The sequence below is a fragment of the Grammomys surdaster genome, unplaced genomic scaffold, assembly GCF_004785775.1.
Source record: "Grammomys surdaster isolate TR1022 unplaced genomic scaffold, NIH_TR_1.0 126612, whole genome shotgun sequence".
Classification (NCBI taxonomy): domain Eukaryota; kingdom Metazoa; phylum Chordata; class Mammalia; order Rodentia; family Muridae; genus Grammomys; species Grammomys surdaster.
The window spans coordinates 1,582,949-1,598,757 of NW_021621401.1; the positions used below are offsets into that span (position 1 = coordinate 1,582,949).

The following is a 15,809-nucleotide window of genomic DNA, read 5'->3' on the forward strand; positions in this document are numbered from 1 at the left end:
GCTGTTGGAGCCAAGAAATCTCCATCTCCATCTGAGGGCAGCCAGAAGGAGGGTCTCACACTGGCCAGGCTTAAGCATATATATGAGACCTCAAAGCCTGCCTCCAGAGTGACACACTTCCTCTAACAAGGCCACACCTCCTCCAATAAGGCCACACCTCCTCCAATAAGGCCACACCTCCTAATAGTGCCACTTCCTGTGGGCCAAGCATATTCAAACCACCACATTCCACTCCATGGCCCCCATAGGCTTGTTCAAACACATGAGTCTATGAGAGCCATTGTTGTTTTTTATAAAACAAATGCCCATAAGTTTGATTTTACAAATGAAGACTCAGGAGCCAGATGGTGGGGTGAAAGCCTGTTAGCTCAGGGAGGCAGAGAAAGCACCCAGCTGACCTTCCTACTTCACTGATGTCCCAGAGGGAAAAAGTCATTCTCCACACTGTCATAAAAACCCTTCAAACTGAATGTCCTTCCTTTCTGAAAGTGCTTCCTATGTGTCTGTCTTCCTCCTGACTTCCTCCCACTCTCTATGGATTTTTCCTATGTTCACTCCCTGTCAACTGGGTGCTTACTCTGCCTCCTGACCTATAATTGACTTTTACTTAATCCTGTTTACAGAAAGGTCTTAAAGATATCTGCTAGGGCTGATCCACACCACAATAAGAAACAGGTTTTTCCAGTTCACAATCTTGGAGTTTATAATGTGATCAGATATCTGCAACAGGCCATGCCTAGCCATAGCATAATGCAAAATATATTTAGCCCAACTTCAAAAGTCTCCATAGTCTATAACAGTCTCAACAATGTTAAAACTCCAAAGTTCAAAATCTCATCTGAGATTCATGCAATCTCTTAGCTGTATCCCCTATAAAATCAATATAAAAAAGCAGATCACAGACTTACAGTAGATCATGGCACAGGATATACATTTACTGTTCCAAATGTCATAGTGAGGAAATACTGGACCAAAGCAAGATCGAAAACCAACTGGGCCAACTCTAAATTCTGCATCTCCATGTCTGATGTTAAAATACTCTTCAGATCTCCAACTCCTTTCAGCTTTATGACAGAAATGCACTTCTTTCTTTTGGGGTGATTCCATTCCCTGTTAGCAGCATTGCTTGGCAGGTATGTCAAAGCTCTGACATCTTGAACATTTTGGGGTTTCCAAGGCAACTTCTATGATGATACAGCTTCTTGTTCCAATGTCTAGCGTTCACACATGATCTTCTGGGCTCCTCCAAAGGGCTTGGGTAACTTCTCTATCTCTGCCCTCTGTAGCACTCTAGGCTTTGTCTAACTCCACTCCACTGCTGCTGCCGTTCTTGGCGGTCATCCCATAGTACCCGCACACCTCCAAATAGTGCCACTCCCTGGGCCAAACATATTTAAACCATGACACCAGGGTGGCCTGCAGTATGTTTATAATAACAAAAGACAAAAGTAATTCAAATATGTCTAAAGATCCCAAGTTAGTTACTTTCTAAATAAAATCTAAGAAACTTCCCTGGCCTTACCCACCCCTGCTGAGCTATTTCCTATTCAAAGATTCTAAGAGGGGGAGTCATTGTCTTCTACTGGATACTATTAGTGAGCCCACCAAGCTCTGAGGGATTTATCATTCTAAACCCATGGTTACACAGACAGCCCTGGCTAAACTCAGTGCCATAAAACAAAGGAAGGCGGCATGCACGTGGAAAGGGTGTTTGTAGGAAGGGGCAGTTGCAACGTTCAGAGGGAGATGAGGGAAGTCAAAGGTGAGAGTAATTAGAATGCACTGTATACACATATGAAATTATCAAAGAACAAATTTAATTATTTTTAAAAGAATATTTTAAAAACCTGTTCTGGGTACATAGCAGCTAAACTGAGTTGGGAGTAGGGCTGTATGTAGCAACACAAGAAGAGCTACAGACTGCCATATTCATTAGAAGAGCACACTAAACAACAGTAAACATGGGATGATGCCAGTATGCTGACAGCTTTGCTCTAGAAGAGCACGTCTGGGCAAGACCCAGCATTAACACAGGAGTCTGGAGGACCAACCAGACCACAAACCCCTGGCAGAGACTCCAGTGGCCTGTATATAAATGTTTCATATGTATATGAAATAGTCAAGTATATAGTCTATTTGCAGATTGCATGTCTAATAGAAAGCATTTATACAGAGGAAATGATAGGCCGTTGGGGTGGTTCAGTGGGTAATGCCACTTGCTGCAAAAGCCCCAGCTCCATCTCCGAAACCCATCTAAAGGTGTAAGGAGACAACCAGCTTCACAAAGTTGTCCCCTGGTCTCCAGTTATGAACCCTGAACCATGGCATGCGTACACCAAGTCCCCCTCTACACACTCACACGTCATAAAATAATAATAATAATAATAATAAAATAATAAATAATAGTAATGAGAAGTGAGTTTTAAAAAAACAAAAGTGAAAATCAAGGTGTTTCTCCTGACTCCTAAAAGAGGGGACACTGAGTGCTTCTGTTTTCAGGGTATGTGGGCAAGAGGAGGAACCAAGCCACCGTCGTCCTCTTCCTTTTTTTCCTCCTCTTCCTCTTCCTTCTCTTTCTCCTCTTCTTCCTCTTCCTCCTTCCTCCTCTTCCTCCTCTATCCTTTAGAAGCCTATACACCAACAACACTACCAGCAAAGGCTACAGGCTCAGACCACGCAGCACACTGCCCTCCCGCGCATGGCTCCTTCATGCTGCACACCTGTCCCCATAGCAGACATGGATGTTTGTGAGAGCCAAACTGAAGCACCAGGCCAAGAGAGGGCCTGGGAACCGCCGAGCTGGAGGTACGGGGAAACTGTGGAGGAGGCTTCACTCTGATGTGTCTCCCTCTCGGCCTGTTGTAACTCAGGTGCGGCAGTGGATCGGTTACTGTCCTGAGTTCGATGCCCTGCTAAACTTCATGACAGGAAGAGAGATGCTTGTCATGTATGCCCGTATCCGGGGCATTCCTGAGCACCACATTAAAGCCTGTGTCGACCTGATCCTTGAGAACTTACTCATGTGTGTGAACGCAGACAAGCTGGTGAAGACCTATAGGTGAGATTTGGGAGTTTCCTTACCCTTCCCACCTCCATTTGCAAGATAATCCGGGTTCTTCTCAGAACTGGATTGTAGCATCAAGCCTGTCTTCCCTAGGCATAGAAGAGTTGTGCTGTATGTGCCGCTGGGGACGGGGTTGGAGGGAATCTCTATCCCAAGCCAGAGGCAGTTTTTGTGCCTGAGAACAAGTCTATGTTATGTGTGATTATAACAACAGTGTAGGCAGATCTCTGTGTCTGTTCCTTCATGTCAAGCTTCATATTTTCGATAGGGTAGGTTATCATATTAAACCACAGTTACTTCATCATGATATGTCTCCCAAGGAGTCTGAGGTAGTTTATCCCTGTTGCCAGTGACAGAACCCTAACTCAGATTATCTTAGTCAAAGCTTGGAACTGACTACCCAAATTCACAGACTCCTCCCCTTGAGCTGAGGTGCCCTTGTGAGCAGGTGTCTGCCAGCACTCCATCTTTGGAACTGCAAAGTGAAGAGCTGCCTCTGACCCTGGCCACATGGATTCAGGTGTCAGATAGAGTCCTCGCCCCTCCCCTAATTTGTCAGCTTGAGTCTTGGGCAGCTTTTCCTATCTCCTTTTGAGGATCAAACGAGTTTACATTTAAAAACTTTGAAGCTTTGCACACAGTCAATGCTGTGTGAGGTTAATGAGGGAGCTGGAGAGCTGGCTCAGCAGTTAAGAGTATTTACCACTCTTGCAGAGCACCCAGGTTTAGCTCCTGGCACCCACAAAGCAGCTCACAACCACGTGTAACTCCAGTTCCAGATGATCTGATACCCTCTGGTCTTCTTGAGTGCCTGCATTCAGGCATACACACATACACATAAAAAATTAAGAAAAGTAAATAAATGAAGACAATATGGTAATATATACTTCTTGAGAGGCTGAGTCTGGAGGGTGGAGAGTTCAAGGCCAGCCAGGACTACGCTGTGAGTTTCTTAAGAAAAACTGTTAAAATAGTCCTATACCCTTACTCTCATATGGGTCATGCCCTACCTCCAGCACCTATAGAGACCCTTAAAGAGGCTCATGACCACATGCTCAATCTGGCCATCTAGAACCATTTAGACCCTCAGTGAACAAACCAAGTTCAACTTGAGTGAAGACGGTGGGGCTGTCTTTGAAAGCCAGAGTGTGAAGCACCTCAGAGAAGGCAGGAATTGAGTGCTGAGCACGCACGCACGCACGCACGCACGCACGCACGCACGCACGCAGACTTCAGTCCTGGAGCCCACTGTTACAGTCTCCGTGTCCTCCCCAATGTCTCCCCTACCCCCAGCAATGGCAACAAGCGTATGCTGAGCACTGGCATTGCCCTTGTTGGAGAGCCTGCAGTCATCCTGCTAGATGAACCGTCCACTGGCATGGACCCTGTGGCCCAGCGCCTGCTGTGGGACACTGTGGGACGCATCCGTGAGTCCGGCAAGACCATCGTCCTCACCTCCCACAGGTAGAGCCAGAATGGGTGGCTGGGGTGGGGGCAGGTGAGCAGAAGCTATGGCGGCACCTAACACACAGTCTGCCGGGACATTTCCCAGGCTCTGCAATAGGGGTGCAGTCAGCATGGGGAATCAGGAACGGCCTGGTCTGGGCACAGATCCCCTCCTGTCTGCACAAGACTTTGACATTCAGGGTGGGCATCAGCCTCCTCCTCCGGCACTGTCTCAGGCCTCTACCCTTTCCCCAGTATGGAGGAGTGTGAAGCCTTATGTACCCGGCTGGCCATCATGGTACAGGGCCAGTTCAAGTGCCTGGGCAGCCCGCAGCACCTCAAGAGCAAGTTTGGCATCGGCTACTCCCTGAAGGCCAAGGTCCAGAGGAAATGGCAGCAGCAGATGCTAGGAGAGTTTAAGGCATTTGTGGACCTGACCTTCCCAGGTGTGTGATGGTGCTGGAAAGGCCCCGGCTCCTGCCTGGACATGTTAGCTACTGCGCAGTCTGTCCCTATGGATTCTGGGTACCCAGGCTGCCCTTCCTAGCCCTCCAGTCCAGCCTTCCCAGAAACAGCCTCTGTGTTTGTACAGGCAGCAATTTGGAAGACGAGCACCAGAACATGGTTCAATACTACCTGCCTGGCCAAAACCTCAGCTGGGCGAAGGTGAGTGAGTACCCCTCTTATTTCACTCGCTCCCCAAGAGTAGTGGCATCCCTGTGTCCTCAGCCAACACCACGGAAATGTCTGTGCAGAAGTCACAGAGCACAATGTATGAGCTGCAAGGAGCTTGGGAAGTTAGCTCTTCCCAGCCCAGATTTCAGACCTAGAGAGAAGCCAGCCACATGCTTGAGCAGGAGGAGGAGCAGGAGGAGGAGCAGGAGGAGGAGCAGGAGGAGGAGCAGGAGGAGGAGGAGGAGCAGGAGGAGGAGGAGGAGGAGCAGGAGGAGGAGCAGGAGGAGGAGCAGGAGGAGGAGGAGCAGGAGGAGCAGGAGGAGCAGGAGGAGCAGGAGGAGCAGGAGGAGCAGGAGGAGCAGGAGCAGGAGCAGGAGCAGGAGCAGGAGCAGGAGCAGGAAGAAAGCCAGAAACCCAGCTGGAAACCCACCTTTCTGGCACCGTTCCTACCACAAGAGCAGACAGCTGAGCTTACAGCTCGGGCTCCTTTGGAGGCACTCTAGCAGCTGAGTGAGGTGTGCTGTGCACCTTGTCACAAGGTCTCAGAGGGTGGCCTCTTCTGCATCTTCCCACATCACCTCTCCCTGTGAACGTGACATCACCTATGGGTGGACGTATGTGCAGCAACTGGCTTCCCTTTTCTCCAGGTGTTTGGCATTATGGAACGAGCCAGGAAGGATTACATGTTGGAAGACTACTCCATCAGTCAGCTATCCCTGGAGGACATCTTCCTGAGCTTCACCAGACCAGAGTCCTCTACGAAAGAAAAACTCCAACAAGGGCAACCTGTCCTAGCCAGCCCCTTGTCACCCTCTAACTCTAGGCCTGTCTCGAGACCTCCCAAACCACTTCCATCTCCACCTTCCTCAGAGCCTGTCCTTCTGTAATAAAGAGCTTAGTGCAGGGTAGCCTGGGTGCACATAGCCTGCTGTTAGTTACTCTGTCACTGTGGGAAATTCCCTAACAAAAGCAATTTAATGGAGAAAAGTTTATTTTGGTCCATAGTTCATTGATAGAGGCCATCATGGTAAGGAGGTCCAGATGGCAGCTCTTGAAGCAGCTTCCTGAAGAATATCTACAGTCAGGAAGGTGGCCACATCCACAATCAGGAAGCACAAAGCAATTAATGCCTGTGCTCTGCTCATTTTACCCTTTTTGTACAGTCTAGCATCCCACCTAGGGAATGAAACCACCCACAGTGGGTGAATATTCCCACCTCAACCTCATCAAGGTAATCACCACAGGCATGCCCAGAGGCCTGCCTGTCAAGTGATTCTAGATCTCACCAAGTTGACAATTGAGGCTGACCATCAAAATTCCACCTCTTGTCAACTCAACACCAAAGCACATCATTTAAATCGTGACCTTCCACTCTTTGTCCCCAAATCTCATGGTCATCTCATAATGCAAGATGCAAGGCTACTTCCAACATCCCATAGTCTTTAACAATTTTAATGGCTGGAAAGGTCAAAGTTCACATCTCACCTAAGACCCAAGGCAACCTCTTAACTATTAAATTCTATAAAGCCCTAAACAAGTTATAAACTTGCAGCATACAATGGAAGAGAGTAAACATTCTCCTTCCAAAAGGAAAGAAATAGAGCATAGTAAGGAATGGCCAGGCTAAAGCAACACCAAAGCCACAGGTTAAAAACCAAATCCTGTAGCTAGCGCCATGCCTCACTTCTGGAGTTCATGGTCTAATTTTCTGGGCACCAAAGGATTTAGGTAGCTTACCTCTCTGGATCTGCTGGCTGTATCACACATAGCCTGTTTTGTTCTGGTTTTTGTTTGTTTGTTTGTTTCTTTAGACATGGTTTAGATATCTGTGTAGCCCTGGCTGTTCTGGAACTTACTATGTAGATCAGGGTAGCATTGAACGCAGAGATCTACCTGCCTGCTTTCATAACTAAAAAACAAGTATTGTCTGAACAACACTGCCAAGCTCTGCTGTGGGCTCAGTATGTGGCCAGGCCCCCTCGGACCACAGCTGTATCACATTCTACATGCTGGCCCTGGGGAGCCAGGAACCCCTTCAATTCATCTACCTTCAAATAAATTTGGATTTTGACAAGACAGATGGGGGATGATCCCAAACATCTTTCTTTCTGTCTCAGTGCAGTGCAGGTTTCTCTCCAGTGGCACTGACCTCTTTAACAATTATGTCTGTGTTCTGAGATAGCCTGAATGCTCTCCTGTCTTGAAAGTGTCCCTGCCTAAGAAATTAGTCCATTACCTTTAAATTCTAATTCACTCTAATTCTCAGGATGTGGGCAGAATGAAACTAGATTCTTAGTGTGATGGTTTGTATATGCTTGGCCCAGGGAGTGGCACTATTAAAAGGTGTGGCCCTGTTGGAGTAGGCATGTCACTGTGGAGTGGGCTTTTAAGACCCTCATCCTAGCTGCCTGGAAGTTAGTATTCCACTAGCAGCCTTCAGATGAAGATATAGAACTCTCAGCTCCTCCTGCACCATGCCTGTCTGGATGCTGCCATGCTCCTGCCTTGACGATAATGAACTGACCCTCTGAACCTGTAAGCCAGCCCCAATTAAATGTTGTCCTTGTAAGAGTGGCCTTGGTCATGGTGTCTGTTCATAACAGTAAGACCCTAAGTCACTTAGTGAAAATATCATATGAATGATCCCTATTCCAGTTCCTGATAGTTTATTCCAGTTCCTCCTGATAGAGTCCTTTGTTCATCTCTGAGCCTCCACAGTCCAGGTTCTCTCAGCGTCCTTGCCTTCCAAGCTCCCACCAGCATAGTCCTAAGCTCTGCTTAGAGCACTCAGAGCTTTTCCGGTCCAGAGTTTCAAACTCATTTACATTTTTCCCTTAAACCAGTTCCAGAAGTCAAGTGTATCCCACCACCGGCAACACTATTTGTGCAAATGTTCTTAGTTAGTTTTTCTTTCGCTGTGACAAAATATCTTAATAAAAGCAACGTCAGAGCTGACTTGGGCTCAGGGTTTCAGGTTACTGTCTGCTATAGAGCGAAAGTCAAAACGGCAAGAGTTTGAAGCAGCAAGTCATATCCCACTCGCAGTCAGGAAGCAGAGATCAGCGAACGCCTGTGCGAGCTCTCTTTTTAAACATTCCAAGAGTCCCAAGAGAATGGGGCCTCAGACAGTGGGTGGGTCTTCCCATCCAATTGCGGCTCAGACAGTGGGAGTTTTCCCATCCCATCCAATGGCGTCTCAGACAGTGGGTGGGTCTTCCCATCCCACCCAATTGCGCCTCAGATGGTGGGTGGGTCTTCCCATCCCATCCAATGGCGCCTCAGACAGTGGGTGGGTCTTCCCATCTTGTCCACTGACAAACAATCCTCTGCAATGAGTGTTCCGAGCTCCCTCATCTCTCTACAGTGACTCTGGACCTCAGCGAGCTCACAAGTGAAATTAACCTATCCTACCTACCATGGTTGTAAGGGCAGCTCTCAGTGCAGTAAGCTCCATACAGGGGTCACCTCAAAACGCATCCATAGGGCAGAGTGGCTCAAGTGTCTTGGAGGCAGGTGCAGGACCCAGGGGCCTTTCAGATCCATCTGATAGCCTGTGCTCTCACCAAGACTGGCTGTAGAAGCTCATTAAGCTAGGAGAGACTGCTTCAGGAAAGCAGGTGGGAGACCTGAGAATCAGACCCTCACATGTGACTCCTCTGGAACTGACTGTACACTGGCCAAGTCAAGCTGCTTGGAAGAAAGCCGTAGAAACTGTGAGATTGGGTGGGGTGTATATTTATTCTCCGATTTCAGCTCATCTCCTAAATGATTTTAAAGTTATTTCTTGGAGTGGGGAGGATTGTAGTTACATTGACGGCCATTAAGGGAAAGTTATTACCTCCTAGTCAGAAGACTGGAATCTGAGTGGAGACATACCATCGTCTCCTTCCTTAAGAGTTAATTCTAGCAGGGCATTGGTGGTGCACACCTTTAATCCCAGCACTTGGGTGACAGAGACAGGCCGGATCTCTGAGTTCAAGGTCAGCATGGTCTACAGAGTGAGATTCAGGACAGCCAGGGCTACACAGAGAGACCTTGTCTCAAAACAATGCAGAACAAAAAAGTTAATTCAATCGGACAGGTCAGTCACCATGGCACAGTCACTCAGGAAGGCAGGTTCACCTGAAGCCATCCTCAAGAAGTGGGAGGTGTCTTAGTTACTTTCCTGTTGTCATGGCTAAACACTATGACCAAGGCAACTTATAAGAGAAAGCATTTAATTGGGACTTTGCTTAAAATTTCACATGGTGGGTCCATCCATGACCAACATAATGAGCATAAAGGCAGTAAACAGGCAGAATGAGGTAGTGTTTGAAACCTCAAAGCCCACCCACAGTGACACAACTGTTTCACCAAGGCCACACCTCCTAATCCTTCCTAAACAGTTCCACCAACTGGAGACCAAGCACTCAAACATATGAGACTGTGGAGGCGAATCTCATTCAAACCACCACAGGAGGAACACTTATTTCTTTAGTGGGATAATATACCTTTCTTTCTCAGAATTATTGCCCTATTTAAAGTGCTTAGAGAATCACAGCCACTCAGCTTTGTAAGCCTGCCTCATGTTCTCAGTTATTCGGAAGAGCATAACCTTTCCTTTTTCTGTCTCTTTTCTAAGCTTGCTTCCCTAACACAACCCCACTTTTTACCCTGTGGCTGCTTCCTGTGACGTGGCTGCCTGCTGACCAAACTTTCCATGCCTTACTCAAAAAGCCACAGTTTTCTGGCTTGTCCTCTTCATCTTCTTCTTCTGGGCAACTTGAGATATTTACAGTTTGCCTGCTCTGCAGTCTTCCTAATAAAAGTGTTTATGAGCTTCAAAAAGAAAAAGAAACTTTAAGGGAAGCGTTTCTGCTCCTCACATAACCCTGGACCTGCAGGGACAGAACAGACCCAAGTGGAGTTCAGGGGTCAAGGAAACTGCCAGAACCCAGAACAGAGGCTTCAGAGCTCCCACCCAACCCTCCCTACAGGACACTAAGTGGTGCCTGCCAGAGCCAGAGGATCTGAGAAGCAAATCCCTGACTCAGTGTCCATATGTCCGCAATCCATTTCCCAAGTGTGCTGTTTATTTTTCTTACTATTATTTAATCTCCACTCCTGTGTCAGTAATGTTTTTGTCTTTTTGGTTTGTATATTGTTCAGTTAGATTCTAAGATTGCTCTGTATGTTTCTCCGCCCAGTCTTCTATAAGGCATTCTTTACTGTTCTCTCTGCACAGTCCTGGCTGGCCTGAAACAGGATCGGCCTGCCGCGGCTCCCTCGAGGGCCCTCATACTTTCACCCACATCCGTGTACTTTGTTATGTCTCCGTCTTTCCTCTTTCAGCCTTTTTCTGTCCTTGTTTTCACTTTGTATTTGTAACATTCTATAGCTTTAGTAGTCCCTAAAATCTATGTACTCACAAAATCCCAGCTTCCCCTTCCAGATACCTTACTTCCTCAATTTTTTTTCTTTTCAAAATCAATCTACCTCTGTCCTCTCCCACCATCCAGCCTTCCTACTCCTAATCTTATTAAAATTCTGTTATACTCTTCTGTATGTCCTTGGTTGGTTATCCTCCAGTAGCTGCTGAAGTCACATGGGCCAATGTTGTGAATCAGCTGTTACACTGCACAGTGGTGGTATTCTTCGGCTGTGGTTGCTTTCACAGTTACTGTTCAACTCAGAGAACAGTACAGAGATTACACCAGGCACTCCAACTGCTGGACTAATGAACTGATTTCTGAGTTTATACCACATCCAAGACCCTCTTGAACACTTCAAATATTTCAGCTGAAAGAATACAGCTGATTGTTTTTTAAGCAACAAAATAGCCTCTGATGGGGGTCAGGTGGGGTGGCGCATAACTTTAATCTCAACACTCAGGAGGCAGAGGCAGGCAGATCTCTGAGTTCAAGACCAGCCTGGTCTACAAAGCAAGTTCCGGGACAGCAAGGGCTGCACAAAGAAACCCTGTCTTGGAAAACCAAACCAACCAAATAAAAACAAACACAAACAAATAAACAAGTAGGGCGGTGGTGGCGCACGCCTTTAATCCCAGCACTTGGGAGGCAGAGGCAGGCGGATTTCTGAGTTCGAGGCCAGCCTGGTCTACAGAGTGAGTTCCAGGACAGCCAGGACTATACAGAGAAACCCTGTCTCGAAAAAACAAAACAAACAAATAAACAAATAAACTAACCAACCAACCAAACAAACAAAAAGCCCCGATGCAGAAACAACCAATGCAGCAGCATAATAAACATAAAAAACAAAAGCAATGTAACTCATCCCCAAATTACTAGGCCCATAGTAATGGTATCCAGTAATGGTATTCTTTAAAATCAAAGAAGAAACTAAGCTCAGATAGGTCCAGCACGATGGTTAGGCACATCAAAACATTTGCCACAAACCTGATGACCTGAGCTGGATCCATATTTTACCACATGGTAAAATATAGAATACATAATTTTAAAAGTTATACTCTGTATCCAACACGCTATGGATGTGCACATACTTGCACTCATATGCATATACCACAACACAGTAATAATAATAATAATAATAATTTTAAAGTAAGAAACTAAGCTCTTGACTGAGAATACGATAGATAATGACAGAAAGTGGTACAAGTTATCAAACAGGAATTCAACAAGAGAAAATACTGAAAAAAATCTGAAGTAAAAACATGTCTAACAAAAAGCTCTGTGAAGAAAATTAAATCAATAAATGTTAACTACTTAGTTTTTGTCAACCTGTTACAAGCTAGGGTTATCTGGGAAGAGGAACCTCTATAGAAAAAAAAATCCCTCCATCATATCTGTCTGGCATTTTCAGGGTTAACGATTGTCGTGGGAGGGCCCAGCTCGACGGGAGTCAAGGCACTCCACCAGGGTCAGGTGACCCTGGATTGTGTAAGAAAGCGGGGTGAGCAAGCTATGGAGAGCAAGGCGAGAAGCAGCTTCCACATGGTTGCAGTTTAGTTCCTGTGTTCAGGTTCCTGGCTTGAGCTTCTTCCCTGGGTTCCCTTCATGATGACCTGTAACCTGTAAGCCCAGGAGACAAGCCCCTTCCATCACATGCTGCTTTGGGTCATTATATATAATCTTTATCATGGCAGTAGAAAGCTAACCAAGACAATACATAAGCCCCCAGAGAAGCTCTGTGGAAAATCTCACAATAGAACAGGTCAAAGAGAGGGCCAAATATCTGAACTTGAAAACAAGATCAGATCCAATAAGATCAAAGATAAAATAATAAGGTATAAGTCGAATTCCAAGGTACACAAGACACTATGGGGAAAAGCCAAATAAACAAATGAAGGAGAAGAATCTCATTTTCGGGGCACCGAAAACATTTCAAAAGAATCACAATGAAATTTCTCAGAAAGAGAGAGAGAGACTCCAAGCCAGATACAGAAGGCATTTAGGACCTCAAACCAACAAGACCCCCTCCCAAAACAAGAACTTCCCTGCCATCACCATATTAAAACAAATATACAGTATAAAGCAAGTATCTTGAAAGCAGCAAGATAGAAATACCAAAATACATATAAAGGTAAGCCCATCGTTGTTTTCATAGTTATCAGCAGACTTACTGCCAGAGATACTGGAGTTCAGCCCACAGAATAAGACTCAGAGTCTGCAATGTGAATCTTCAACAGCGGCGGCTAGGGACACAAAACATGCAAGAGTCCCTAAGCATTAGAGCACCTCTTAGATTTTTTTTTAATTAGGAGCTTTTATTATGAATAACTACATGCAAAGATAATCATAATGTAAAAAAAAATTATCAAACCATGTTTATAAGGAATAGAATGTTTAAAAGATCACCAGGAGAACAAAGGCAAAAAACAAGGAAGTATGGGTAGAAAAACATGAGAACTTGCAAGTCCACATTTTAAGAAATAGCACATTCCCAGATCCCTGAGGCAGAAACTCCTGTGGTGCAGATCCTCGGTGTGTCAGGGGTCACAGTGCCCTTAGACACAGAATGTTTTTCTTTCTCAGTCAAAGCTGCTGGCAACAACTTACAACTAAAACTTGATAGCACAAGAAGGCCTGGAAGGATGTACTTCAAGTTCTAAAAGACAAGAACAGATAATCCAGACTGCACCCAGGTATACTCAGCAAAGCAACTTATAACCGAAGAAGAAACAAAAAATTTATTTAAAAAAAAAATGGGCTAAAGGACTTTCTGATCACTAAGCCACTACGAAGATAGTTGAAGGAATTCTTAGGCTTCAGAGGAAAAAAAAATTCCTCCAGAAGGCTGCAAGAAAGAATGAACTAGGGCTGGAGAGATGACTTAGCAGAGGACCTGGTAGCCCACAATATCCATATCCAGTTCTAGGGATGCGCCTCTCTTCTGACCCCTGAGGACACCAGGCATACATGTGGTGCATATACATACATGTAGGCAAAGCACTCATACACATGAAAATAAAATATTTTTAAAGAAATAAACCATGGTAGAGTGGTAATTAAAAGCAAGAAGCCGGGTGGTGGTGGCACACGCCTTTAATCCCAGCACTTGGGAGGCAGAGACAGGCGGATTTCTGAGTTCGAGGCCAGGCTGGTCTACAGAGTGAGTTCCAGGACAGCCAGGGATATACAGAGAAACCCTGTCTCAAAAAAAACAAAACAAAACAAAAAACAAAAAACAAAAACAAACAAACAAAAAAAAGCAAGAGGAATAGTAATCACACACTACAAAATCAGAAAAAAGGCAGAAATCAACACACACATTTAATAACAACTAAGTATCTACACAGACCAGTATACTGGATTTAAAGATAGGAGCCATTTGTTTGTTGCCTGAGAAACCCATCTCACCATAGAAGACAGACAGTACCTTACGGTGAAAGGATTGGAACGGACAGTCTGAACAAATGGACCAAGGAAACCAGCATGGCTGGTCTAACACCTGACAAAATAGATTTCAAACCAAAACTAGTGGGAAAAAAATAATAAACATCACTTCCTACTGAATAGGGAAAAAAAAACTCACGACCACCACCACCACCACCACCACCAACAACAACAAAAACCTCTACAGTTCTAAACATATGCCCTAAACGCAGGTGCACCCAATTTCATAAAATAAATACTACTAAATATAAAGTCACAGATTAACCCCAGGAGGATAGCAGTGGATAGATTCCAGGCTCTTCTCACCTCAATTGAAAGATTATCTTGATAGAAAAATAGAGAAATAAAACAAACTCGACAGACATCTGTAGAACCTTCAAATACTATTCTCAAATACTCAAATGCTGTAGAGAGTCTTCTGAGCAATCATACTAGATGGTTTATTGATCTTTTTTTCAGGTGACTGCTCTGGAGAATTCATAGTATTCCTCGATCCTTCATACTGGAAACCTTCCTACCTGGGCTTTGCCACATCTCATGCTCCCTGCAGCCTCTTTCTAATCAGTGAGATCCCTCGGGATCCCATAATACTTAACTTGAATACTTTGCCTTCTTATACTATCCTTGAGGCTTTCCTCATCCACCCGCAGGCTGTCAACTAATATTTCGTTAAGCCAAGAGTGACCCCTGAAGGGTCTCTAGCAGGCTCAAGTGTGGCAAACATGGCATTCACAGGGTTTGCCTTTCCCCCTCCCCTCTCCCTTGCTAAACTGTTCTATCACATTCCTAACGCTATCCTCCAAGGTCCATTGGCTTCTTTGACTACTTGGCTCTGCCTGTCTCATTTCTGACACTGATAACCAAGGCCCAACTATCAAAACACAAGATCCAACAATCAAAATTCATTATTTTGACTAACCTAGTTAAAATACCCAATCAGAACTTACCGACACGTCCTGCTCATTCTAACACAGACCTCCTCCTTTTTCCTCATAAAATTAGCACCTGCAAAGCCATTTGCCACAGTTTCTGCCCCATTCAGACTCAGCCGCCTTCTCTTTACCTTGCTTATTAACAGAGCTCATTGAACCTGGTATGTGCCTGGAAATTGATGTTTGGGTGTGGTCTGTGCCTAACTCGGAGTCCAGAGGAGAGCACTGGAAATACACGGTCCCATCAATCTTCAACTCCCAAGAGCTGAGTTTCCTGAGGTCTCTCATTCCTTGAAGCCCAATGGGGAATGCGTATACCTCACGCTCTGGAGGAGTAGCTCTCAGCCGTAGGGGTTCAACAGTAGAACCAGGAGGCAAGGCTACAGCATGATCAGATCGACAGCCAGGAGGACACCTGGTTCCTAAAACATACAAATATTTTGGCCAAGTGAAGTGGTACCCAACTGTAACCCAACAGTCAGGAAGCAGAAGCAGGACAAACCTCAAGTTATAGGTCAGCCTGGGCTATGTGGGGGCTTCTAGTTTGCTTTCTGTTGTTGTAACAACATGACCAAAAGCAATTTATTTGTCTTACATTTCCAGGTCATAACCCATCATTGAAGGAAGTCAGAGCAGGAACTCAAGGCAGGATCATAGACCAGTGTTTCCTGGCTCAGGCTCAGCTAGCTTTCTTATATAGCCTAGGAACATCTACCTAGAGATGGCGCCACCAGAGGTAGTGAGAGGCTGAAACCTCTCAGCCACCAATCACACCAATCCCTCACAGACATGGCCACAAACCAGTCTGATCTGGGCAATCACACAACTGAGTCTCCCCCA

At 45.6% G+C, this 15,809-nt stretch overlaps 1 protein-coding gene across 1 annotated transcript in view; it reads left to right on the top strand.

Annotated features, from left to right (window-relative positions):
- LOC114615160 (ATP-binding cassette sub-family A member 17) overlaps positions 1-6,072 on the top strand; it is a 67,111-nt gene extending 61,039 nt beyond the window's left edge. The window contains exons 27-31 of the mRNA XM_028760822.1: positions 2,871-3,058; positions 4,358-4,528; positions 4,766-4,956; positions 5,103-5,176; positions 5,833-6,072. Coding sequence (XP_028616655.1) covers positions 2,871-3,058; positions 4,358-4,528; positions 4,766-4,956; positions 5,103-5,176; positions 5,833-6,072 — 864 coding nt within the window. The remainder of the gene's footprint in view (positions 1-2,870; positions 3,059-4,357; positions 4,529-4,765; positions 4,957-5,102; positions 5,177-5,832) is intronic.
- Positions 6,073-15,809: the final 9,737 nt, after the last annotated feature.